Here is a 27,990-nt window from a genome sequence, read left to right as displayed (position 1 = left end):
GTCAATAAATTCTCAGTAGGAAGAAATAAATGACTGACTTATTTGTGTTCTTTTTTGCAATTTATCAGGACATTTTTATAAATTGCTTTTGAAAACATGTTTCAAATACATAATTGAGGAAAACAACTCTAGATACAGAAAGGAATAGTATTTCAGCCAGGTGTGTGATAGGAACCAGGTGTATAATTATGGGGGAGCAGAAGATGTGATGTCTGCCCTCATGGAGTTTGAATTCTCATTGGGTGTCAGGCAATGATCAAAGAGGTGTACAAATTATTATTAAATTTTAACTCAGATAAATACTACATAAGAAAGTCACATGGTACTATGAGAGACTATAACAGCATTCTAGCATGGTAAAAGAATAGGACAGAGAAACTGAGATCCACCAGCTAGCTAAAATGGATCTACACTCATCTAATTGGTTGGTTGCAATATTCCAACGTTCTTTTCTTGGTCATAATAGTCTTTGTTGGATTTGTTACTTTCAATTGGAGAGGTTTTCACTTGAAAATGAATAGTATTTTTTTGAAGGAGAAAAGTTTTTAAAAAATTTTTTAAAAACGTTTTGAAATTGATTTTTCTTTAGTATTTTAAAAATATTATTTATGTAATAGATGAAGGACTATATTAAAGTTAATTAAATAAAGCAACATGGTCATACATGATGTTATTTTAACATAGACTAAATTCGCTAATTAATGGCCAGTTGACGGTTTTTGCTCAACATACTTCCTATCCTGTAGGTCTTCAAGTTATATGCATGAAAATAGATCTGTTTTCCTACCATCACCTGCAACCGATACATCTTCTCTGAGTCTTTGTCAATCAAGTATAAATAGTCAAATACAGTCAAATAGGGAAAAAAGAAACATGACCACCTTAAATATACATAACAGTTGTGAGCTTCAACTAATTTCAGAAATACTGAGGCATGAAAACTTGGATACAATAGGATCAAGAGATATAGGAACATTTTGGAGCTTTTTTTGAATTAAGTGCAAAATACACTGTGTATGGCCTATAAAAATATGTAGAGGAGGAGATTTTAGTGCCTCAGTGATTTTTCAATATTCATAAATTATAATCTTTTTGTAAAAGAATAGATGCTAGTAATTATATGTTAATAAATTATCAATTGCTTTTTAAAATCTATTTTACCTATTTTCTTTCAGTATCCCTCTTCGTCTTATTCTATTAGAATAAGCAAGTATTTAGTTCCTTTCAAATAACCGTCATTCTGAAAGCAAGATGTCCTATACTCAGGCTCATACACACAAATCTGCAACTTTGGGATAATGTCATTTTTATCTCATAAAAGAATACTTTTGCCATTAGATAAAAGAGATTGAGTGAACACGTATTCTTCTTAAATTTTCCAAAATGAAAGAGCAAACAAGGCACTTTAAAATTGAGGCAGCAGGGCCGGCCATGTGGCTTGGTGGTTAAGTGCGCGCGCTGCGATGCTGGTGGCCCGGGTTCGGATCCCGGGTGCGCATCGAGGCACCACTTCTCCGTTCATCCTGAGGCCGAGTCCCACATACAGCAACTAGAAGGATGTGCAGCTATGACACACAACTATCCACTGGGGCTTTGGGGGGAAAAAATAAAAAAATAAATAAAATCTTAAAAAAAAAAAAAATAAATAAAAAATAAAATTGAGGCAGCATTCGGATATTTCCTGTTTCTTAATAGGAAAATAATTTTCTCTAGTATTTCTTAGTAGGGAAAATTTGAGGTGATAATTTTTAAAGTCAATAACAACAACATCTTGATGATTTCAAGTGAAAATGATCGCTTAAGCAAATTTTCTCCTTTTAACTTTCCTTTGTTGATAGAAGCCTACATTATTTTAAATTTATTTTTTAATAATTTTCAAAAAAATTTCTTCGATGTTTAAATATGTGTACATTGGGAATTGATTATTCTTCATTCAATTCCACAACAAATTACTTAAATAATTGCTTAAATTATTTAAATAATTACTTCATAACCTTCATAAACACATACTTTATTGATCAAGTTATTGGAAATTATAAAAATTTAGTTATTTTCAGTTTATTCTATACCCCAGTAATTATTATAAACTAAATTGTCTTAAGGAAGTCCCTTAAGCCTATAGCCAACATTTTTTTTATGTCTATAAGACATTTGATTGATATTGGTATATTGAAATATGTATGTCCACTGCTAAAAATGTGGAAAGTGAATGACAACAGAAATACAGCCATGTTTAGATATTATTATTAATTAAAAGATCTTTAATTTTATGCTTTGTATTATGAGCTGGTACTTAAAAATCTGCCTGAATTTCCCAATAACTGATTTATTGAACATGCTGGACTTAGGCATGGTCTAGAAATTATGTTTCTCTTCAAACCCCATCTATTGATTCTCTCTTCCCCACACCTGGACAATATCTAAGGTAAATTCCATAACTTCTCCATTCATCTTAGGGTTTAGAATAATCTTATTTTCAGGTATTTAAAGTCTCATCGAAATTGATCCTTCATACTCTCGTTCAGTTTAAATTGTTTTCCATCCTCTGATCACGCCTGACCTAAGATTTCTGCAGCCTGACACTATTTCTTCATTTTGTTAGGCTCCTTGTCTCCTCTTATTACGTTGCTTTGGGCTTTTTCAAGATTGTGGTGGAGGGAGGGAGGACAGTTAAAGGAGCAGAAAGATCTTAATTTGTACTATCTGGGTGACAGATGCTTGATGCTGAGTCATCCTTTCATGGGGGAATTTGATGGAGTCTATGGAGATGACCCTCTTCCTCCTTCCCTCTTCTGGGTGCCTCCAGCATTGCACTGTGTCCCTGATGTGGGTTGCGCTGCATGATAGCTGATGTTTTATGACACCCTCTTAGCTGTACTCCAAAGACACGTTCACCCTGCTAGCATTGCCTTGCCAACAAGACAGTCTTTTAAAAATGATTCCAGCATGACTGCTTTTCTGGCATCCATTTAGCTTTTGGGGAATGAATGGATGGATGAATGAATAAATTAATAAATAAAACAGCAAAATTGCCTGTCGGATTCTGCAAGTCAAGTTCGTTCTCTCTCAGATTCACTATTGGGGTTGTTCAAACCACTCTATTACCTTTAGACTTTTCCAGGAAAGAATCAGGCTACAGTAGTCATTTGGATTGCTCAGATTCTAGACAATACAGGTCAAACTTCCCTAAGAATTCTCTATCCACCCTGTGTTTAGAGAGCACTAAGAAGCAGATGTGCACATTTTCTGTTTGAGGTATGGACAGGAATTACCCCTGTTAGTCTTCCCTAGAGGGTAGACGTGGATGAGTAGATTTCTTGACTTTCTTTTTCAATCACCTTGAGGTAGAGGTAGAGCCAGTACCAACGGGAGGAAGGGATGTGAAACTACACAGCTCTTTCTACGCTTAGGCCAATAACCCTTTTCCATAAGAACTCCTCTCTCATTGAATCCTTAAACTTCTATTATATGGCTATGAGGTGGGTGAAAGTAAAGGAATCTCAGACTCGTTTTTGGCCTTCTATAGCAAGTTCTGCCTTTTCTTGGCAGTCTACCATATTTATATTAAATGAGAGTGTAATACTCTTCAACTGTTCTTCTCTCTTCTGGGACATCGGTCATGATAACAACAGGGAAAGTATATTAATATTCTGTTTCCTATGCAGTGCATTTCTTTCAGATAGCCACTGGCTAATTCACCTTCTTCATGTCTTTGCTCAACTGTCACTTTCTCAATGAGGCCTACACTGATCATTCATTGTAATATTGCAAACACCCCTGAACCTTGTACTCACCATCCACTTATCTTTTTCGATGTTTTATCCTTCCTTAGTACTCTCAGCCTTCAGTAAGTAAGTAGACAATTTTTTATTAGGTTGCTTACTGGTTTATTGTTTTTACTTTTTTATTTCCTATCTCCCTCAGCTAGAAGCCAGGATCGATTAGAGCAGAGACGCTGTTTTGTCTGCTGATATACCCCAGGCTTTTAGAGAAGTGTCTTGCCCCTAACAGATTCTCAATAATTATTGTATAATTAAATAACAAAAATTACGTCTCCTTTTTCCTGAAATTCATCTTCTCTTAAAAAAATAAGAAAGAAGAACCTTTTCATCTTTTCCACAGTATCTCAGTCTAAATTCAACATATATAACTGCTGACAAGAACAAAAACGCAAATGGCTCCTACAGTGTAGTGTAACCCTTAGGAGCATAAGCCGCGGATCCACTTGGTCAGGATTCAAGTTCCTCCCCCTGCCATCTACCACTCAACGGCCCTCCGTCAACCTGCTTAACTTCATTCAGCCTCAGTCTCTTCATATAAAAAAGGGAAGATAATTCTTCATAAGTTTTTTTTGAGTAGTAATTGATATAGTACACATTAAAGGCCTAGCACGTAGTAAGCATCCCTTATGTATTGTTGTTGTTTTGTTACTACTGTAAGGTCATTATTTATTTCCTGGGAATATTCCTAGAGGTGTAAGTAGCCTCTCCACCCCTGTTAAACTCTTAATTTAGGGAAAGTACAGGAGAGGGGTTTCTTAATAAGAATTCTGTGATTATCCAGTCTCCTGTCTTAACTTGTATAAGATGAGAAAATTGAGTAGAAGCCTCTACATTTCTAGAATGCTTATATTGTTTATTCATTTTAGATCATTATTGTAAACTTGATAATATTTTTAACACATGTGGATTAGGTCCCAGCATAACAAGGAAATATATGCTGACAAGTGGGACTCTTCCCCGAAGACAATTTCCCTAACTATAAACAAAGAAGGTCTGAGTAATATTCCATTGTGTATATATACCACACAATGGAATACTACTCAGCCATAAGAAACGATGAAATCCAGCCATTTGTGACAACATGGATGGACATTGAGGGTATAATGCAAAGTGAAATAAGTCAGAGGGAGAAGGTCAAATACCGTATGATTTCCTTCATTAAGTAGTAGATAATAACAACAATAAACAAACACATAGGGACAGAGATTGGATTGGTGGTTACCAGATGGGAAGGGGGGAGGGAGGAGGGTGAAAGGGATAATTCGGTACATGTGTGTGGTGATGGGTTGTAATTAGTATTTTGGTGGTGAACATGATGTAGTCCATGCAGAAATAGAAGTACAATGATGTACACCTTAAATTTTTACAATGTTATAAACCAATGTTACTGCAATAAACAAAAAATTTAAAAAAAAAACAAAGAAGGTCTTTCTCCAGAGATAGTGTGAAGCCATTGTCTTTGAGTTTCTGAGCAAAATTACTCAACTTATTATTCAGAGCAAACCCATGTTGCTACTCTTGTTGGCCATGTCTATATTGGACCATGAAATGAAAGTGAAAGCTGTTGAATCTGGAGAGTAATGAGGAAGGAGACCATCCAAGCTGACATTTTGCTATTCAAGGTTATGACTAATTCTTCATGTTTCTTTATGCCTCATAGATCTGATCATAGAATAAAACTCAACATCATCCATCACCTAGGTTACTGCATCAGCCACCTAAAGTACCTTTCTGACACCAGTTTTGCTACTTTCTGATTCATATACCACACAGAAGAGATACCTTTTTCCTAATAAATACTTTTTAAAATAAAGACACAATATAGATTCAATAAAGTGTTTAGAATTTAAGTGTACAGTTAGATGAAATTTTTTCAAATGTATGCACCAGTATAACCACCACCTGATATATGTATATACCTATACACACACACACACACACACACACACACACACTAGTTTCCAATATATATTAGTTTCCACCACACCTGCAGGTTTTCTTGTGCCCCTTTCCAATTAATCACCCTCTAGTTTCCCTTCTCTTCCTTCTCCTGGTAGTCTCTCTTCTGATTTTTCTCACCGTAGACCATTCTTTCCTGTCGTAGAACTTCATATTGATGAAATTAACAGTGTGTGTGCCTGCTTGTGCCTGCCTTCTTTTGCTCAACATAATGTTTCTGAGATACAATAATGCTGAATATGTCGTGAGTTCCTTTTTATTGTTATAAATTCCATGGTATGAATTACAATATATTTACCCATTTTCCTCTCGATGTTTCTAGTTTGAGGCTGTTGGACAAAGCTGGCATGGACATTACTGCACAAGTGTTTCTGTGGATCTGTTTTTATTTCTCTTGGTGGAATTGCTGGGACCTAGAATAGATGTATTTTTACGTTATAAGAAATTATCAAAACAGTTTTCCAATGTGTGACAGTTCAAGTTGCTCCAAATCCTTACAACTTTAGCTATTATCTGCCTTTGAATTAGTTATCTATTTCCACATAAGCAGTTATCCAAAACATAAGAAACACGTCTTATCTCAAAAATTTCTGAGGATCAGGAATCCAAGAATGGCTTAGCTGGGTGATTCTGGTTCAGGATCTCTCATCAGGTTGCAATCAAGTTGTTGAATAGGATTCAAGTCATCTGAAGTTGCTGGACAATCCACTCTCAATCTCCCTCTAATGTGGTTATGGATAGGAGGCTCCAGTTCCTTGACTGAGGGTCAAGGACTCCATGGTGATGGAGAGCTGAAGTGAAAAGCAAGAGAGAGAGAAAAAGAGAGGCGAGAGAGAGAGGGAGGGAGAGAGAGAGAAAGAAAGAATGCTCAAGTTAGAAGCCACAGACTTTTATAATAAAATCTCAAAATTACATACCATTGCTACTGCCACGTGCTATGAGAAACACAGACCAACCCTGATACACTGTGGGAGAGGTCTAGGCAAAAGTGTAAATGTGTGACTATCAGAAAATAAGGATCACTAGGGATATATTGGAGGCTGATAACTAGAGTCTTCTGGATTTTAGCCATTATAGTGGGGGTAAAGTTATTTACCTTAGTTTTTGTTTTTGTTTTTATTATATTTTACCTTATTGACTTGTAGGGATACTTTATGAATTTTAGATAAAAATCCTTTGTCAAATATATGTAAGGAAAATATTTTTTGTGGTCTTTAGGTTGATTATTTTTTTATTTAGATGAGCAAAATGTTTAATTATAAAGTAAAATTTGTCATTTTTTTCTATTATGGTTAGTATTTTTTCTGTCCTATCTAAGAAGTTTTTGCCTTCCTCAAGTTTGCAAATATTCATATTTTTTTCTAGAGTCTTCATAGTTGTAACTTTTTTATTTAACTCTATTATTCACCTCAAATTATTATTATTTTTATTTAATATATGTTAGAGATTGAGATTAATTTCCCCCATACATTTACGCAATGGTTTCAGCCTATATTTTGAAAAGATTTTTCTTTTCCCATTGACATTCCTTGGTAACTTTGTCAAAATGTTATTAACATACATGTCTAGGTCTATTTCTGAAATATGTATTCCATCTCATTGGTCTGCTTGTTTATTCTTATGTCAGTACTATATCATTGTACTTTGATCATTGTGGACTTAGAGTAAATCTTGAAACCAGGTAATGAATATGAAACACATTCATTTGTGTTCTACTTTTGAAAGACTGCCTTGTATATTTTAAATCTCTCCTATCCTTACATATTTTAGAAAATTTGCCAGTTTATACAAAAGCAAAACAAAACAAAAATGTCCTGCTGTGTCTTTACTGAAATGGTGTTGAATATATAGATCAACTTGGAAAACATTGAGATTTTGATATTTGACAATGTTAAGTCTTCCAATTCATGAACATGGTTTCTCTCTCCATTTGTTTAGGTTTCGTTTAATTCTTCTTACTAACTTACTGTATATTTCAGTGTAGACATCTTGCACATTTTCCTTAATTTTATTCTTAAGTATTTTGTGTGTTTTATTATAATTTAATTTATATATTTTTAAATTTTTGTCCAAATGTTTATTACTATTATACAGAAAAGCAATTTATTTTGTATACTTATTTTACATCCTGTGATAGGATTGTTCTAGTAATTATTAATTCTAATAGTTTTTGTAGATTTCTTATGATTTTTATACACAATATTGTCATCTGCAAATAAAGACAGTTTCACTTCAGAATGACTTCTTAAAACAAAATATGGTTACGTTATATTGTCATATTAAAGCTTCTCAATAACTCCCCTTCTCCTGTGAGACAAGATCCAATTGTTTAACTAGACTTGTAGATAATATGACCATATATTTTTTGTGCAAAATAGAGACATTTTTATAGTGAAAGAGGGTATAATTATTAATAATTATGTCAAGACCACAGGTGCCAACTGGAACTTTCCCAGGCAAACTGGGCATATGATCACTCAGTATGGTCCTTCTTGATCTGATCCCTGACAATGTCTTCAGCGTCAGCTCCTGCCCCTTCATCAGACATAACTCAACCATATTTCATTAGATTCTTTCAAACACTAGTCTCATTTTCCTACCTCCTTTACATGGACTATCTTTCAGAACTTCTTACCCCTATTCCATTTACTTTTTTTTGTGTGAGGAAGATCAACCCCCAGCTAACATCCATGCCAATCCTCCTCTTTTTTTGCTGAGGAAGACCAGCCCTGAGCTAACATCTATTGCCAATCCTCCTCCTTTTTTTCCCTTTGTCTCCCCAAAGCCCCAGTAGATAGCCGTATGTCACAGTTGCATATCCTTCTAGTTACTGCATGTGGGACGCCGCCTCAGCATGGCCGGACAAGCGGTGCGTTGGTGTGTGCCTAGGATCCGAACCCAAGCCGCCAGCAGTGGAGTGCGAGCACTCAACCGCTAAGCCATGGGGCCGGCCCCTCCATTTACTTTTGAACCTTTTAGTCTTTAATACAGACTTTTCATCAAAGAGATATTTTAGCATTTGAGAGATATTTTTATTATAAATCTTTTCTATTTCATGGTTAAAATGGAGAGGTCATAGTGGATGATATTTAACTAAGCTAAGTGTTATTTTTGAATGTGTGATAAAACATTCAGTAATAAAAGTGCCTCTGCTTAGATAAAAAAAACAAAACAAAACTTTCCACTCTCACCACATATTACCTACCCCAAAATCTCTTATATAGTAAAATAAACAGCAAATAAAATCAACTCAGCGCCATACAACCAAACGTTGGCACTGAAATACTCCATGAAGCATCCTACAGTTGACTGTGATTTTCCAGGTACCCTTGTGGTCAACGGACCATTAACAGAGTTTCCAAGGCCCAGGATGGGAGGTCCTTTTTGTAGATCTACTGCCATTCATGTTTGCAGCTCAATTTCTCTGATGAATACGCATCAAAGTAAACTCTGTAGAGAATCAAGTGGGGAGGGAGAGATTTTCTTATTCAATTTTATTCTCCTTGACTTCAGACTCTAAGTAATCTCCCAAACAGATTCTTAATAGATGTTCAAGTATCAATGAACTATATCAGAAACATGCTCAGGCACATAAGGCACAAGAGTGGAGATACAGTTTACACTTTCTGATTCAGGTGATCTGAATAGTGCCCTTCTTAACTCCCATCTATTTTGTAAATCACATTTTGTTTGATTCCTACCTACTATGTTTCTCGCACTATACCAGATGCTGAAGCTGTAGCATTGAACACTGAACAGTTCCTGCTCTGGTGAACCTATATTCTAGGATAAAGACATGCTTTTAAAAACATAACACTATATTATATATAATATAATGGTGTATTATATATTGCAATCAGACATTTATAAATTTACTTATAAACAATGTTCTACCTTCACGTTGATTTATTTTCACTTATTACCTCTGATTTAAGGAAGTTGTGTAACCAGATATACATTTAACACTCAACCATTTTTTAAACCCACAAATCCACATGATTCTGTCCATATTCCCCTTGAAATAGGCTAACAAGGGATATCACTTGACTCTTGTTGAGATCTAAAGTGCTATGTTAAATACAAAATGAAAATAACTGCAAAGTAGATGTATTTCTTCCTTCTTGCCTCCTGTCTTCCTGCCGTAAATATTTATTGCATTTCTAGTACTTCTTTGGCACTGTACTAGGGGTTGGAGATAAAACAGTGAGAAAAACAGGCATCTTCTCAACCTTCTTAGACCTTGCAGTCTAGGGACAGGCAAATAAACCAACTTCAAATTGTGATAGATGTTGAAGAAATAACTAAAAAATGTGATGTGATGGAGAAAAGAAAAAATTTACTTTAGGTAGAATGGTCAGGAAAAGCCACTCTGAGTAATGGATAAGAAGTTGAGATTAGAAGAGTATTAAAAAAATTCAGCCATGAAAAGATTGAAGGGAAGACCTTCCTCATCATAGGTAACCCCAGGTGCAAGGGCCTTGAGCAGAGTAAGAACTTGGCCTGATTTAGGAACTGAAAAAAGGCCCACTTAGCTGGAGGACAGTGACCAAGGGTGAAAAACTCAGGATATAGGATTTGGGAGGCAGAAAGCTGCTTCCTATTTATTGCATGGCCTTGCAGCCATAGAGTGAAGAATTTGAATTGTATTCCAGGTGAGGGTTTTGGATCAGGGGAAATACTTCATATAATAATACCATCAGTTTTATTCTTAAGGAAGAAGAGTGTGTCTATGATTTGGGGAATGATGAGAGTTGCAATTTACCTACCAACTGTCAATTTTTTGGCAATTAACTAAAATTGTTGACTTTTAGCTTCCTTAGAATTATATGTGGTGTTGCTTTACATCTTGCTATGAAATCTTGGCAGGATCAAGAATTAGTTATTGATTCTGCTGTTACGTCAATTATTTGAAGCATAGTAATTATTTTGTGGCATAGTTATGAAATTATTGCATTATATTTAACTAATGTGTTCAAACAGATATATTTTCATAAAGATAAATACTTTGCATCTAAGAAATGGCAAAGACAGCCTCTTAATTCCAAATTAATCAATATGATTTGGAAACATTTGGATGACTGATTTTAAAATTTTAAGAGATTCTCATAGAGCATTAACAAAAATACACTTATTTCCTATCCGTAAAATATGTTGTTGAACTTAATCTTTGTACAGCAGAACCGGGGAAAGTAACATCTCATCTAAACGCCTGAAAGGGATATAACAATCCATGTACCAAATTAAAAAGAAACCACAGTACCATTTCATTAATAATATTTTCTTTCTCCCCAGAAGAGTTTTAAAATTTTAGACTCAATTACCTTGTACTTTAGCATCAGGAAATTTCACAAAAATCCCACGTCAAAGAATATTTTGAAAAATTCAGTGATTTAGTTTACAGCTTAATAGCTTTGTTTTTGTTTTATTTTTAAGTTAACATAGAGCAAAATCGACCTTTTGGTATACAGTTGCATGAATTCTAACACACATGTAAATTCTTACAATTCGGTATCCTCAATCAGGATACTGAACAGTTCTATTTCCCCCCAAAAAGCTCCCTTCTGCTACCCCTTTGTAGTCATACCCCCCTCCTTAACTCCTGGCAACACCTGGTCTGTTATTCATCACTGTCGTTTTTGCTTTTCAAGTAAGTCATAGAAGTAGAATTATATAGTTCACTCTGCATACTGCCTTTGACATTCATCTAAGTAACTGAGGTGTCAAAGAAGCACTGAAAAGAGGTTCAACATTGTTAGCCATTAGGTAAATGCAAATTAAAACCACAATATGATACCACTAGTCACCTATCAGAATGAGTAAAATAAAAACAATACTGGCAAGACCAAGTGCTGGATGTGGAGCAGCTGGAATTCTCATACCGTGCTAATAGGAATAAAAAATGGAAAACAATTTGGCAATTTTGTAGAAGATTAAACACACTACTCAGCAATCTCACTCCTATTTATTTGCATGGGAGAATTGAAAACTTATGTTCTGGAATAACAGCTTTTAAAAATAGTGATTATCCAGAAAAAATTTTTTTCTGGAATGCTTACATAAAAATGATCATATTAAATTTTCCAGACAAAATGTAGGTTTCTCTTATTTGGACTTGAGAGTGCACTCTTGCTTGAATTAATCAGGAACTTTTCAACAGTTGAACCACTGAAATGGTAGTCAGCAATGTGATCTGCTTTGCTACCACTGGTGATTATGGGTCTGAGGGTACTGGAAATACTAGAAAGAATGCTGACAGGGAAGATTCAGGGAGAACCATGGATTCCGTGGGAGCCTCTTTTTGCTATTTGTGCATTGAACAAGGTAATAGAATACTACCAAAAAAAGACAGTAAGTGACCTATTATTCTATTAAGGCATTCTCTTCATAATATGAATTCATTATCTTTTAAAATTTTTAACCGTATTGCATGATAAGATATCTAAATTTGTAAACATATAAATCATACAAACTGGTCTTTTTCTATTATATAAACTTGCAATTTGCCTATGAAACCAGCATGTGGATTTAAAATGTGTGGAAACTTGAGTGAAGTTAGGATGATTTCAAATTCCATTGGGACTTTTTGGTTTTTACATTGTTTCAGAATTCTAAGAACAAAGGTAATTTTGGACTTTCTAAACTACATGGATAGAGCACTTATTTGTGCTCATTCCTGTTTGTGCTCATAAGAAAGTTTTTTGTTAATACCTATCATATTTTTATAGGCAAAAAAGTACTGAGAATAGTGTTTAGCTCATAGGAGATGCATGTGAATGAACACAAATGAGTGAAGGAACGCACAATTTCTATGATCTGGAGTATTCATAATTCCTAGTTATGTAAATTTATATTATACAGAGATAAAAATGGATTATTCATATATCGAGGATGGGGGAATGTGGAAGAAGAAAAATACTAGCAGCAAAACTGAAAGATAAGAAAGATTTGATTCACTTTTTAAAGTGATCAATATAACCTTGGTTTTGGGGAAAACATTATATCCAGGAAGAGCCAAATAATGAAAACTTAAGAGTAGTCTTCTAGAAGTGGCTACAACCACAGGGACAGATTTGGAATTTGTATGACTTGAACTTAAAGACTATAGTACAATTTTAGGAAAGAAACAAAGAAAAAGAAAAGAAAGAATAGAAAAAGATTTCCCAGAATCATGGTTACTCAGATGTATGCACACGTGTTTGTAAAATTCCACATGAAAGTGAAAATTCAACCAGCCACCTGAACAAATTAGCTCCATGTTTCCAAGCGTCTTATAAAATTGGAATATTTCATTTCCTGCTGTCACAGAATAGAACAGACTACAGGGATGTGAATTTTCAATACATTTTGAATACATTCCAATTGACATGTGAATATGTGTAGATACTGCATGCAATAGAATCAGCCTTCATTTTCATACACTGACTCTCAGTGACCTTTAAATCACCCTAAATCGGGGACAGTTTAACCTTTGGTTCATGGACCATGCGCAAGTAACAGAGGTTCTCCTATACTGTATGACCTCCTTGCAAATACATAAACAATTCTGCATGTTTATATGTATGACCTTCTATTTTGTCAGAAGAGGGACTGAAGGTTATACCAGTTTTTCAAAATGTTTTATGTTCTAGAGAAAAATAACCTTCTTACCACAGAAACTGTGATTTGGAAGTGAATGCAGAGGCACATTGATGGAAATAACCTTAATATCAAGTTGGAGGTGCTGGCAGACAGAGATTACTCATGTTCTACTATGTGACAATGTTTTTACTATTGCCTTGTGTTGTTATTTAAGTGTTGCCTTTTTCTAGCTGTTCAGGTATTTATTTGTCTCCTCTAATAGATGAGGTGCTTTTTTTTTTGCTTTTTTTTTTTTTTGGTGAGGATGATCAGCCCTGAGCTAACATCCTTGCCAATCCTCCTCTTTATTTTTTTGCTGAGGAAGACTGGCCCTGGGCTAACATCTGTGCCTATCTTCCTCCACTTCATATGGGACGCCGCCACAACATGGCTTGACAAGTGGTGCATCGGTGTGCACCCGGGATCTGAATCCAGACCGCCAGCAGCAGAGCGTGCACGTAACTGCTACGCCACAGGGCTGGCCCCAGATGAGAGGTGTTTTGATATCAGCATTGTACTTTGTACTTCTTTCTGTCTGAAACTGTGCCTTGTACAAAAGTCTCAAATAAGTGCTACTTACTTGAAGGATCAAGAAACCTAAATCTATAAGGCATTGTTTCCCAAATTCGGCCACCTTCATGGTTTTTGCCACATCTAAGTGACACCCGGTCATTTATTTACTTAATATTTTTCATAGAACAAGTACCTTTTTAATATAACTATTTTATTTAATACACTTAAGAAGGTGATAAAACTTGGAAAATCTATTTCAGTTTTCATAACAGAAAACAACTGCAAAGTAAATACAATGAAACCAGAAAAATGTTAGCACATTTTAATGGCATGTTATGGTCTACCAGAAGTCTTGAGTTTGGTGTTGCTCTCCTTAGAAAGTAGATCAGCAAATTGGAAAACATGGTTAAAGACAAATTACAAATTCACTGAGACTATGTCCTTAATATAATTAGATGCGCTGAAAGAAAATTAAAATGGGAAAAATTTCTCTAATTATGTGTTGCAGCATCCTTTAATGTTATGGTATGTACCAGGGGCAGGTGTGCTAAACTTTGGGTAACACCGATATGGGGTGATCTTAATAGGACATAAATATTGAGGATGATGCCAATTTAAATTTCCAGCATACCTTGAAACACTAGTAAGTGACATCTGGCTTGCTTGGGAGCAGTGACCAAAGTAATACTTACTCTAAGAAAAGAAAGTCCAATGGCTCTGTCACGCTCGCTTGCAGGAGCTCTTAATTCTGGCTGCACCTTAGAATTAGCTGAATACCAATGTTTTGGTCCCATTCTAGACCAATTAAATCAGTATCTTAAGAGGTAGGCCTTCAGCACTGGTATTTTTTTTTAAAGTCCTGTAGGTAATTTTAACGTGCAGCCAGGTAAGAACGACTGATCTATATCCTGTACTGAACATTCAGTATGTGCTGGACACTGCACATTCTCAATGAATGATGGTCATCAGATAAATGAAGAAATACAAAGTATTTCCTTCTTGGAATATTTCTTGACAGTAAATAATTGCATCCTTCTCTGATATTAGATCTATGGTTTGCATGTCTTCTGTGGTTAAAATTGGTCTTGGATTTCCATAGTCAGAACATAGCAAAAATGCACACTCTCTGTGTGTTTCTGGAGTGAGGGAGAACAGCCCCCGAAGTTGTATTGGCCTAGTTTGTCACCATGTTGTCAGAGTCCAATAGCAATACAAGTACAGTGTCTGAGTTCTGCCACCTTGTAGGAAGAAAATTTGCTGCGTGGGACCAACGTACTTACAGGTTACTGCCTTTGAAAAATTCCACATTAGTGTGTAGCATGCAAGATGAGTTGTCTCAGTTTCCCCAAGATCATTCAGATTTTGAAGCCATAGCTTCTATTCTAAGGCAAAGGGTACACAAACAAGAAATTGAGATTATTATTTTTATCACTTTGTAAAAAATCACATAAAAGTGCTTTATAAATAAAGGGATAAGTTAGGAATGTGCCAGTTTAATAATCATTAATATCACTATCAAAAATCATTATTACTTACATCATAAAATTCCTGTATAAGAATTCCTATATTCTTTGACATTTTATCTTTACCACAATTGAGCATCAACACTTTTATTTCTACTCTATCCGACAGCCACAGACAGTTGAGATCACTTTGGAATTGGTTTCTTGGCCTTGTTTCTTTTTTAACTTAAAAAAAATTTCTCAGTGTATGTTACTTGAGTTTTCACAAGAAGGAATCAATAGCATTTAATGAAGAGAGTGACAGCCATCATGTTACGGCATGTTATATAGGCAGCTCATTTTAGTATTAGCTATGACTGTCACATATGCACATTTGTGAAGAGAGTGAATTTTACCAAGTTAATTTTCACAAACATTGAATCTTTAAAAATAACCCATACTCTCATGGATTCATTAAATATTTTGAAAAGTATTCATTGGGTGTCTGTCAATTGTCAGGCACTCGCAAAGTTTTAGAAAATGATACTTTTGAAGACAGAAACATTTCTTGCCCTTAGGGACTCAACGTTCTGCTTTTAACTCTCACACCTCAACCTAATTTTTAAATTTTTTGTTGTTATTGTGAAGTAAAATGTATAAAAAGTGAATAAGACATAAATAAGGCTCGATGAATTAGCACAAGATCCATATAACCAGCAACCATGTTTGGAAATAAAATATTGTCAATACCCCAGAAAATATCCTCATCTCCTTCCCAATTTCTATCCCCTTTCTCTCTCCCCAAAGTAACCACTGTTCCGACTTTGAGCTTTATAGTTGAATTTTGCCTGTTGTTAAATTTTACATAAACAGAAACATACCGTAAGTGTATGTATGTGGGTGTATGTGTAGCATTTTTGCTCAAATTTTTATTTTTCAGATTCATTTTGCTTCATGTAGCAGTAGTTGACTGGTTTGGATTGTTGTATAATATTTCAGTATGTGAATATACCATATTTCATTTATCCATTCTACCATTGGTTTGGGTTATATTCATTTCTGTTACCAATAATGCAACTATGAACCTGCTTTTACATGTCTTCAAGTAGACATGTGCATGCATGTCTTTTTAGAGTAAATCTAGGGATGGACTTTCTGGATTATAGGATACACAGGTGGTCATCATTAGCAGATAATGTCAAAAAATGTTTTCCCTCCCATGGTGTATGAGTCCTAGCTGCTCCACATTCTCCCACTTTTATTCAAGAAAGATTAAAACAGACAAACAACACCACAACTACAGTTAGGGTGTTAATCTGGAGAAAATGGACTTCAGTGATAATCCTAGAACATGACCTGACATTGATGGTTTTTTCCTGTTTATACCCTCTTCTCCACATTTTCCCTCCTTACCTTCCTAAATATCCCAATATTTAGGATATCCCAATATTAGGATATATAATTAGACTAAAATAACATAGTCCCATTCTGTAGCCATAGATATCGATTTCCTGTGTATGACTTCATACATATTCAGGCTAGTGATACACAGAATAAGATTTTCTGGGGACTTGTAGAAAAGTAAGTATCTTACTCTTTCAGAGGACTTCTGGAAGGATTTATCTCTGTTTTTATGGATGTAATAAAGGAAGCATAGAGGTGAGGAGTTGTTGGCAGCATCTTATGACCACATAGTCAAGCCATCGATGGGTTGAAGCTGACGTCATGCAGGATAGAAGGGAGAGACAGAAAGAATCTGAGTTTTTAAATACATAGTTGAGAGGTTGAATCAAAGCATGATGAAGCTCCTCCTACATCAGGCTTTACAATTATATATGCCAGTGCCTCCCAATTTAATTTGAATGTTCTGATACTTGCAATAAAATTCTTCTTAGCTAATAAGACCCCACAGACACTTTTTGATATGAGTCAGTGGAGATTGCCAATGAAACAAGCAGTTTGCGTTTTACACATTGGGATATATACATCTGATAATTAACTCAATCAAATAAATATACTTACTGACAGCTGTTAGCCTAATATCAAAAAATTGAACTAGGTAGGAGCTAAGGAAGTCATTATATAAGTAGGACAATTCACTGTCAGAGTTGACACTTAGGGATTTACTTCCCTGCCTTAGCTCTACCCTCTTTGGATACACACATTCATGTGTACACACCTGTGCATAGAGCACCTTTCCCAACACGTTCTGTGCAAGTCTCTTACATGTCCTTACTGGGAGGTATAGAATCCCACAGGCCACTAAAGGCCCTATATGATACAATACCTGGTGCCCCAGTGTTCCTATTCACTGAATCCCACCACAATGTCCCTGAAGAGCTCCCAGTCCTCCAGGGCTGTACAGAGTGGAGTCCTCTCCTTCCACGATCAGATTCTGAGTCACCTGTGCCTTCTGAGGATATAGACTCACCTACCATACCTGCTCCTACACTTTCTACCAAAGTCTGCTTTTTGCAGGGACTGGAGGACATCCTTGAGTCCTCCAGTAAGAAATGAGTTACCTTATATACATGGCTTGTTCCTGCAATGGGCATTGCTCTCCAAGCCAAAAAAAGAGTTTAAGTGAGGCAGCTTATCACATCCATCAAGTTAAATTGCCAGATCTGCTTTTATTCCTCAATGTGGGGAGATCAAATCATCGGTATCTGCAATGGCAAGCTTATGAAATTCGGACATTATTAACTTTATGCTGAAGGTGCCATACTTTCATTGAGCCCAGGCATAAACTAATTTATTGTCCTAAGGGAAAATGAGCTTGAGTAGCCGTTTATTTTGGATGATCTTATATTTTGATGAATGTACATTAGCAGATTCTTTGGCCCCAATTCCTTTTTCAAAGTCTTGCAGCATAGTGGTTAAACGTTTTGGTTTTGGGTCAGCCCCGTGGCTTAGCAGTTAAGTGAGTGCGCTCCGCTGCTGGCGGCTCTGGTTCAGATCCCAGGCACGCACCAACGCACCACTTCTCCGGCCATACTGAGGCGGCGTCACACGTACAGCAACTAGAAGGACGTGCAGCTATGACATACAACTATCTACTGGGGCTTTGGGGGAAAAAAATAAATAAATAAATAAAATTATAAACGTTTTGGTTTTGGCAAACTGAAATGACTATTGGTAAATATCATTTTTTTCTTCATCTGTAAAATGGGGATAATTATAGGAATATCACTGTTTTAAGGATTAAGTGGGAGAACATATGTGAAGCCCTTAAAGTTATTCCTAGGACATGGGAATATTTAACAGTAGCTACTCTTGGTATTATTATTTATCTTAGGAAAACTAGTCAGCAAAAATATTGATTCTTTCCACAAATCTTTTTTTTCTTCTCCCCAAAGCCCCGGGGCATGGTTGTATATCACAGTTGTCGGTTTTTCTAGTTCTTATATGTGAGCTGCCGCCACACCATGGCAACTGACAGACGGAAGGTGTGGATCTGCGACCAGGAAGCGAACCCGGGCTGCTGAGGTGGAGAACACGCAAATGTAACCGCAAGACCACCAGAGCTGGCTCCACAAATCTTAAATTAAGCATGCACTCATGGAATTTATACTCTAGAAATGGAAGCAGACAATAAGCCAGTCAATAAATACACATTGTGACAAATGCCGTGAAGCAATCAAGGGACTGGCTACAACATATAAAGAGTGGGGTGGGTGACAAAGGTAAATAAAACAGTCAGGGATGGCCTCTGTGAGAAGGTGATGTTTGTGTTGAAAATTAAAGGGTAAGAAGGAATAAGCCATGCCAAATATTGGTTTGGGAGGTGGAGAGGAGAAAAGATTGTAGGCAGAGAGGACAATATAAAAGGTACTGGAGTCTGGGCAGGTTTCCCGAACTCAACAAAGTCTCAGGTAATGTGGTGATGTAAGGAACAACACATTCTTCTGCTTACTGATGCTTCTGGATATGAGATTCCCACTGGATTCTATAGCTTGATGAGAATTTGGGGTAGCAGGGGATCCCTGTGAGTGTGGTAAAGGGAGGAACAGAGATTTATGTTATGTAAACAGTGAACATTCATGATAGAGGTAATAGTAACAGAGCAGAAAATCAAATGCATAGGAATTTTTAATAGAAAAGATTCCAAAGGTCTCACTTTGCAGACATATGTGTCTTGGGAGATTTATTTTGACATATAAAATACTCTGCATTTGACTTATTGTACCTATAAAATAAAAGTAAACCAAAACTTATACAAACAAAACATTAGTGAAACTAATGTTACAAAGGAATGAAGTACTAATAATTTAAAAATATTTAAGTAAAAAAATAATTTTTTTATTCAACTCCTATCTACGTCAGAGAAAGAAAAATATATATTCTATCTTTATGATGCCATACACCAAAGGATTTGAAGATACTTGAGTGAAAAGACAAATGTTTTTATGTCTCATACAAAAGTTTGCTGTTATGCTACCCTGGATAATACGATGGCTAGATTTTTCACCTCACCAAACTCAGAGCTTTGTTGAATCAATGGGAATCTGAAATATCTAAATTAAGATTTAAAATTCCATAAACTGCACAATTAATCTTCAGTGATAAATATCCAGAATATGTACCCAAATTCAAATATTTAGAATCTTTTATATAATTGAAAGAAGCCTCTCAGTGAACATCTATCTAGTATTTGTTTTGTTTTTAAAGACCACTTTCTTTCTAAATAAAACTGATTATTTTTTTCTGATTATAAACATGAACTCATTACAAGTTTGTAATCATGCATAAATTCAAATCACGTATAAAACTGTAAAGATGAAAATAAAAATTAATAATCTAACAACATGGAGATTCAGAGTCAGAAGATCTAAAGTAGGAACCTGGGAATCTGCATTTTTTAAAGAGTCTACCCAACACCCACCCACACACACACACACACACACACACACACACACACATACACACGAGTCAGCACCACTGGCTTAAACACTCGATAGCTGAGATTCTTAAATTTTAATATGCATATGAATCACTTGACGAGCTTGTTAAAATAAAGATTCTGATTCAAGAGTCCAGGTGGGGCCCAACGTTTTGCATTTTTGACAATTTCCCAAAAGATACTCATGCTGCTGATCCAAGGCTCCGGGTCAGACGGCTTTCTAACAATTTTTTGAAAGCTTTCAAAGATGAAAACTTTACAACCTTTTCTGGCACCGTCTTTCAGAAATGATCACTCAGACTACAACAAATGTTTTTCATTATGGTAAATTAATTTAAGAGTAATTTCAATTTCAGTTCTTTCCCTTTATAAGATTATTTTTTAACCTAAAGGGCACAAGAAGGAGTAATCACTTCCAAAGGCTGTTACATTCTGATAGCTGCCTTTAGCTAGAAGTCCAACTTGATGCTCACTCACAGACTACTAACTGTTAAGCCAATTTTCTTGAGTCATTGTCTATCTGTTTCTGCCCAGGCATTCTCATGGAGTTCACAGTTCCACAGAACGCCTTATCAGACTTCAATATCCCTAGAGAGCCCGCCTATAAACAAGGAGGTCTTGACTCCAACGAATTCTGGAGAAAGAAACAGCCAACATTGAATGAGAGAGGTTCTTTTTTATTTTTTTAAGACAAATCTGGAAACAGTCCCAGATTACGCATCAGCCCCATTAATTTAGGCCTCAGCTGGGAAAGCTCTGGAGAATAAAAACTTCATTTATTTATAATGTAGGGGTTCATTATTTTTCTTCCTGGAAAACATCTGTTTTTAGTTCCTCTCAGCCTATAATAGATAAAAGCCTGGAAGCAGCATCTGTAGATCCAGGTTTTAGTTACATGGTTGGAGGTGTTGTTATAAACCTAGCAGCGGTCACTTTACAGCAATAATTATAATGGATCTATTTTCAGGGCTATGTGTCAGGCACTGTGCCAAGCACTTACTGAACATTATCTTAACCTTGCACAAAAATGTGACGTGAATAGTGGTATTAACTCTACTTTAAATATGAGAACACTGTGAAGTTTAGGAAGGTTAAATAACTTGTCCAAGTCATAAAATAGTAAGGACAGAAGCTAGACATGAATCCAGAAGGCAGACCTGGTACTTTGTAACTCCCAAATATATGCCCCTAATTTCTCTACTCTGTTTGACCTCTCCATGGCTAAGTAGGCATCCTGAAGTATGGCAAAATCTGTCACTGACACTTTTACATGACATGATCTATTTGATTATTGTTTTAGCATCTGATAGATGATGACTCTATGAGAATTATTGGTGCAATTCTGGAAAGTTGTATTCCTTCTGAGCAAGTATCCCTTATCTTTTCGCTAGTGTATTTTTCCTCCTTATCTGCCAGATAATAGTAACAACAGTAACACAGCACCATCACGCTTGGATCATTTCATTGTTAGTATGAGGAGGTGCTATAAATAAGCAAGTCAAATGATTTAATATATATCCCCTTCCCTTGAAGAAAATTTAAGAGTGTGCATTTGTCTGAGAGAAAGAGCGACTAAGAGACGCACACATGCAGGGAAGGAGGGGAAGGATGAGAGAGAGATTTTTTTGAAAAGGCACTTTTGCATTAACGAATTAAATGGTGGTAAAATTTCATTACAGTGACATCCAATGAGCCAACCACATTTTTTTCTCTATGAGTTATTGGAGAGATTTGAAAATTTCTTTGTCAGAGAGTTTGTTTTTCTTCTTAAATTAGTAAGATTTAGGTCACAGGATTAGAGCTTTATTAGGCAGAGTTCAGCAGTACTCTAGAGAAATGAGGAATTGAGGCCCAAAAGGGATTTTCCTAGCAGAGAACTGGGCTCTGCCTGCACTGAGGCCTTTCTCTCTGAGAGTTGATTGAAGCTTTGTGCAGCCCATCATACCCTCTATGGATGCTCTATGACATTCAAATTTTATTTAAAGTTTCTGCGCTAACTGAAGTGCAAGATGTAAGCCTGGCTATGTTAAGTTTTACACAGATGTGTGGCTCAATTTTTGTAATATTTCCTCTTCATAAAGCTTTAAAGGAATGAAAAAGAGGAGATTACTCTACTTGCTAAGTTGATCCACGCCAGTGATTACTCTTAAAACTTTGTCTTCCATCGTCGTTCTCAAACCAGATTAATCACATAATCAGTTTTCTTCTACCATATTTAGTTGTCTGTCTATCTATCTAACATAGTCACATATACATATATACATATATTTTATATATATATGTCTTGATGAATGAATATGCTTGAAGAAAGGTGATAAATATGGTTTGATTATATATATATATATATATATATTCAGGGTAATGTGGCAGTGATTTGATTTCTGACAAGATCCATTCTATATCATATATTTAGGAAAACAAAGTGAAGATGGGGATGGAGATGGATGGGAAATTTTATATTTTAAGCTTGTATTTTTGTATTTCACCATAAACCACAGAAGTAACCAGTATTCACTGAATGCTGATAAAAATGAAAACAGCAGCTTTTGCAAGGTTTTGCATTGCCCCTAGATTGGGGAAATATCATCATCTTGTGTGTGGGGTGGGGCGGGGTGCAACTTGGAGCAGGAGAGAGGCAAGCTATAGGAATTCCAATATCCTCCCAAAGTAATCCTTAGCTTCTGGCCCAGAGGTTTTCTGATAGGTTTTGGCTTAGAAAACCGAATCACAGGATATTATGTGCTTTTTGATCACTCAAAATAGGTAATATCACTTCTATGATGGTAGTACATTAACCATTAGTATTAGTTTCCAGCTTAAGAACTTTTGCTGTAATAAAGAGTGGATTAAGGTCTGCAACTACATTTTTCTTCAAAGTACCACGTTCTTAACAATCAAAGATAAACGAACCGCCCTTGCTTTCTAGTGTAACTGAGGGGAAAAAAATACACACACACACACCCTGGGGGAAGAACAGGCAGCAAGACTGAGCTCTCCTTAGTAGTTCAATTGAGGGGAGAGAGGCTTCTCTGGTGGTTTGTGGGAGTGAATCTAATTATCAGTCTCTTACTTTCATTAATAGGTTGGAGCAAGTTAACTTCTCAAAGGAGGAAGAAGTAGACATTATGCCTGAATTCTTAGACTACATTATGATCATTTAAGCATTGCTTTCACAAAAATAGTTGTTTTTTTTAAATACATCTTTCATGAGGTTGGGCAGGTGGACGGGAAGAACACAGACTATGGAAAGGCAAAAATAACTGAGAAAACATGGTATACTTATAGATGAGAGGACAGAGCGTTCTGGAAAACTGGAAAGTACACTTTAATAAATTTTCCTCTACATCTGTGCAGTTAAATTAGCTAGACTAACCTTCAGGTGAGAATTTTCACTGTAATCCATTATAATCCATTCTTGTAATCCTGTTTGATTTCACCTTTTCCACTAGTGGTCTGTGAGTAAAAGTCAACCTGGATGTCATCTTTGTGTTTCTTGACCAATATTTTTGTTTTTTAAGCCTCACGAGCCAAAAATCTGATGATGACTATGAAGATTATGCTTCTAACAAAACATGGGTCTTGACTCCAAAAGTTCCTGAGGGTGATGTCACTGTCATCTTAAACAACCTCCTGGAAGGATATGACAATAAACTTCGACCTGATATAGGAGGTATGCCACAGTCTTTTGTGGTGGGGTATAGATGTAAACAAACATGCCTACTGCATTAGAAGAAAACATCAGTGTATTTCAATAACCAGAAAGACTTAAATGATATTTTGATTGTATGTTGTAAAAATAGACAAAGAATGTATAAACAGCCTTCAGGCCTGGGGGTGGGAGGGGCATTGATAAGTTCAAAATGAAGAAAGATGATCTGCAAGTGAGGCTTGAGAGCTGGAAATTCAAATTTTCCTAGATAACCCAGACAAAGAAAAGTGACAACTTCTTTATGAAGTAACATCAAAAACAGGTAAATAATGGTAAAGAAACGATATATTACCTATTGTGTAATAAACTACTACAATATCTCAGTGGCATAAAATAATAAGCATTTATTTAGCATTTTGCTGGGGGCAGTCTAATCTAAACTAAGCCAGGTTGGGGCTGTTCATTTAGAAAAGCTGTACTCTCCTTCTGCTCCTGGGACCAGCATACTAGCTAGGAGCATCCTCATGACAATGGCAAAGAGCAAGAGAGATAGTAGAAGCTCATAAGGCTTAATGCTTCGAATTAGAACTAGCATGCTCAAGTTTGTCCATATGTTATTAGCCAGACAAGTCAGATGGTCGAGCCCTAAGTTCAGAGGCAGAGAAGTAGCTTATTGAGGTAAAGGCAAGAGTGTAGATGCAAGGAACAGTGATGAATTCAATCCACCACAGAGAATTAGGACATGGCACTTTCAATGAAAGTGAATAAATATGAGACAGATGTACTGTCGAATTGAAGCCCAGAATAATATTATGTATCCTTGTTCATTAAATGTTAAATGAAAACGGAGCACATGCATTTGGTCATGGATGTAATAGTACATGATTTTTAATATTAATCCTCTTTGACAAATAGGTGCGTATTGGGTTTCCATATGGTTTCCTCATATTAGTTTATGAGTCACAGAATCCATTAAGTCATTGAGGAAGATTGATTTTGTGTTGGCTAGAGGTATATGAAGATAAAGTGGTCACAAGAGGAATCAACAGGGTGTAATGTTTCAAAAATAATTCATAATACTTGTTGCTTTTTATGTCTACTTCATGTTTCTAATGCATATTTTTTCTAGGTCACTAAGTAGTTATTTTTTTCTATATGGGTCAAGTCAGGTTACAATGTCTAAATAGATTCCAGAGCTTAAAGAAAAAAATGGTAAAATTCAGGAAGTCTGAGAGAAGGATGAAGAAAATCTGAGACTGTTTTCTTATTTGTTCATTTTTATGTAATCTTAAAGGATCTTCAGTTTCAAAACTCTACTATGCTTAGTTATTGCATTTTGATGCTTAAAAGGAGAGATATTTCTTTGAAAACAAGTAGTTATTTAAATGTAGCGAATTGGTCACTGACACCAAATTAGTTGCAATAAATCACTTCTAACGTAGCAAAATAAATCTATTTCTAGAATAACAAAGACTAAAACATTAACATATTGTTAATATCTCTATGGTTCTCTGTACAGTGAAACCAACATTAATTCACACAGACATGTACGTGAATAGCATTGGTCCAGTGAACGCTATCAATATGGTAAGTTTCTAAGAGTTTGTCTATTTTATTAACAGATTAGAGAGGAAATAGCTATTAGGGAAACAGCAAGGAATATGCCAACAAAAAAAATTTGGAAGGGAGAGATAATCTCTTAGACCCTTTTTTTCTCTCTTGTAATATGAAGATAATTATTTTTTATGATTTGTTATGAGCACTAAATGTGATCATATGTATAAAATTATTTTGTGTAAAAATACTATACTCTTAAAAGTCAACAATCATTGCTCACTTGGTAAGTACTGCTTACTACAAAATACAATACAGTGCTCCACTACTTTTTAGAATACTGATAGTGTGGAGAGGGCATAGTTTGCTTCAAATCAGAATTGTTTCTCAGAGGGAATCATGCATTAGATGTAACAATAAATGTCACTTTATTCTTGTATAACACTTTCTATCCAAATCCGAATTAAGAAACTAGATTGGAGTCCATAATAGGTCCAACATACCATAAAACATAACATAACATAACATAACATAACATAATGTAACATAACATAGTGATACAATAACTTTAAAATAGTGTTTACCAAGCTAGCAATGAGGACCCTTTGTTGAGTCAGAGAGAGAGAAACTTTTGCTCTCAATTGGGGTGATAAATAAAGTATACCACCACCTGCATACTCCATGCATGTAAGTTGGCTTGTTTAATCATTAAACAAATGCCAACCCGTTTCTTCTTTATAACTAAAATGCTCAGAATATTTAGCATTCTAATGCAAGTTGTAAGTATCTAAGAAGAAGAAGCTATATATGTAGTTTATTTAATAGAACTTTTAATTTCAGGAATACTAGTCCCCAGAACTACTGTCCCAGGATCACAGTTTATGAAACACTGGTTTAAAGAATCTTAAAGCTTTTGTTTTTGTGGGGGTTTTTGCCAAATTGTAGATCAGAAATTATTTAATTACTCTATCTACTGGCACATCACTAATTAGTCGACAAAGAATTTCACAGAATAGGTTCCCTTCTCGTTACTCATAGGTAGCAAACATGAAACTAAATGGTGTACAAAGGGGCCTGGTTTACGCCAGTGGCAATGTAGTCGATGACAATGAGACATGTGGCAGGAGGTGCAAGGATATAACACAGAACAGTGTGAATGGGGGAAAAAAAGAAGATTCTGGTCTGATCCAGACAGGCTGTGTATTCTTGCACAAATAAATAACCTCCCTGTATTTTTGTGCTCTTCATCATAAAATGGTGGTGGGTTGAGGGGATTAATTAGAAATGTGGATGACTCCTATCCCTCGTCTCTCATATTCCAAAAATACTGAGGTTGTTTTCTTTAATTTTCTCATTTATAGACATGATTAAAATCAAGTTATAAAATAATGCTAAATAATATCTAAATATGATAGTCAAACTCGAACTCGGGTGTTCTGACTCCAGGCCTAACAGTCTGAATTCACTTCACTCATTTCTCTTTGATTAAAGTTAATCACTTGCCACTTTAGTGCTATATCCTTGAGGGCAATCATTACAGAGTCATTTGTCATCATAGCACTTTGCAAATATGCATTGTGATAGAGATTAGTACAGTAGTAAAGGTTATTTTTTTAACTGGTTCATTTCCTCTTATTTAGAGAAAAGGACAACAACTATAATTGTAAAAAATTTTTTAAATGTTACTTTACATTGAGTGTTTGCTGTCTGCCAGACACAGCACAAAGTGCTTTATGTGTATTCCCCTTTTTTATCCTCATACCACCTAACAAGATAGGTTCTTTAGGATCCATTCTATTATGAGGCAACTGAGCCTCTAGGGCCCCAGTTTATGACTGCTTTGAGTATTCTGGACTTTCTTTCAGTCTATAGCAGTGGTTCTGAGCCTGAAGAATTGTTTTCCTCAAGAGACATTTGGAAATGTCTGGAGATACTTTTAGTTGCCATAACTTTTGGTGGGGGAGGTTGGTGTTGGTGTTACTGGCATCTGGTGGGAAGAGGCTAGGAATGCTACTAAATATCCTAAATAGACAGCCCCCACAATAAAGAATTAGCTGGCCCAAAATAACATGAGAAACTCTGTTCTATAGACACCGAATGCAAATGATTGTATCAGGGCTCGCATCTTTTGCCAGAATTCATTTAGATAGATCTATTTTTTCATAAAAGTATCAACTTGTCTACAAAAGATGGGTGTCTCCTTAGCAAAGCCTTAGCTTTCTTTTGGACTATTCAAAGCCAAAGTAGCTTTGCTTCCTATTGGCAATGAGAATAAAACCAATAAAAACAAATGCTCTACAATACAATCCTACTGTGTTAAAAATATTCTATTTCATCTTTTTCTTTGAAACAGGAATATACAATTGATATATTTTTTGCCCAAACATGGTATGACAGACGTCTGAAATTTAACAGCACCATTAAAGTCCTCCGATTGAATAGCAACATGGTGGGGAAAATCTGGATTCCAGACACTTTCTTCAGAAACTCCAAAAAGGCTGATGCACACTGGATAACCACCCCTAATAGGATGCTGAGAATTTGGAATGATGGTCGAGTGCTCTACACTTTAAG

The 27,990-nt window shown here is 35.6% G+C and overlaps 1 protein-coding gene across 1 annotated transcript in view; it reads left to right on the top strand.

Annotated features, from left to right (window-relative positions):
• The window catches only part of GABRG2 (gamma-aminobutyric acid type A receptor subunit gamma2), a 102,897-nt gene that overhangs the window by 7,676 nt on the left and 67,231 nt on the right, over positions 1 to 27,990 (top strand). The window contains exons 2-4 of the mRNA XM_004428556.3: positions 23,732 to 23,883; positions 25,382 to 25,449; positions 27,770 to 27,990. Of these exons, the coding sequence (XP_004428613.1) occupies positions 23,732 to 23,883; positions 25,382 to 25,449; positions 27,770 to 27,990 (441 nt within the window). The remainder of the gene's footprint in view (positions 1 to 23,731; positions 23,884 to 25,381; positions 25,450 to 27,769) is intronic.

The sequence above is a fragment of the Ceratotherium simum genome, chromosome 4 (genome assembly GCF_057802395.1).
Source record: "Ceratotherium simum simum isolate JZ-2026a chromosome 4, ASM5780239v1, whole genome shotgun sequence".
Taxonomy (NCBI): domain Eukaryota; kingdom Metazoa; phylum Chordata; class Mammalia; order Perissodactyla; family Rhinocerotidae; genus Ceratotherium; species Ceratotherium simum.
This window is presented reverse-complemented; position numbering and strand designations above follow the sequence as displayed.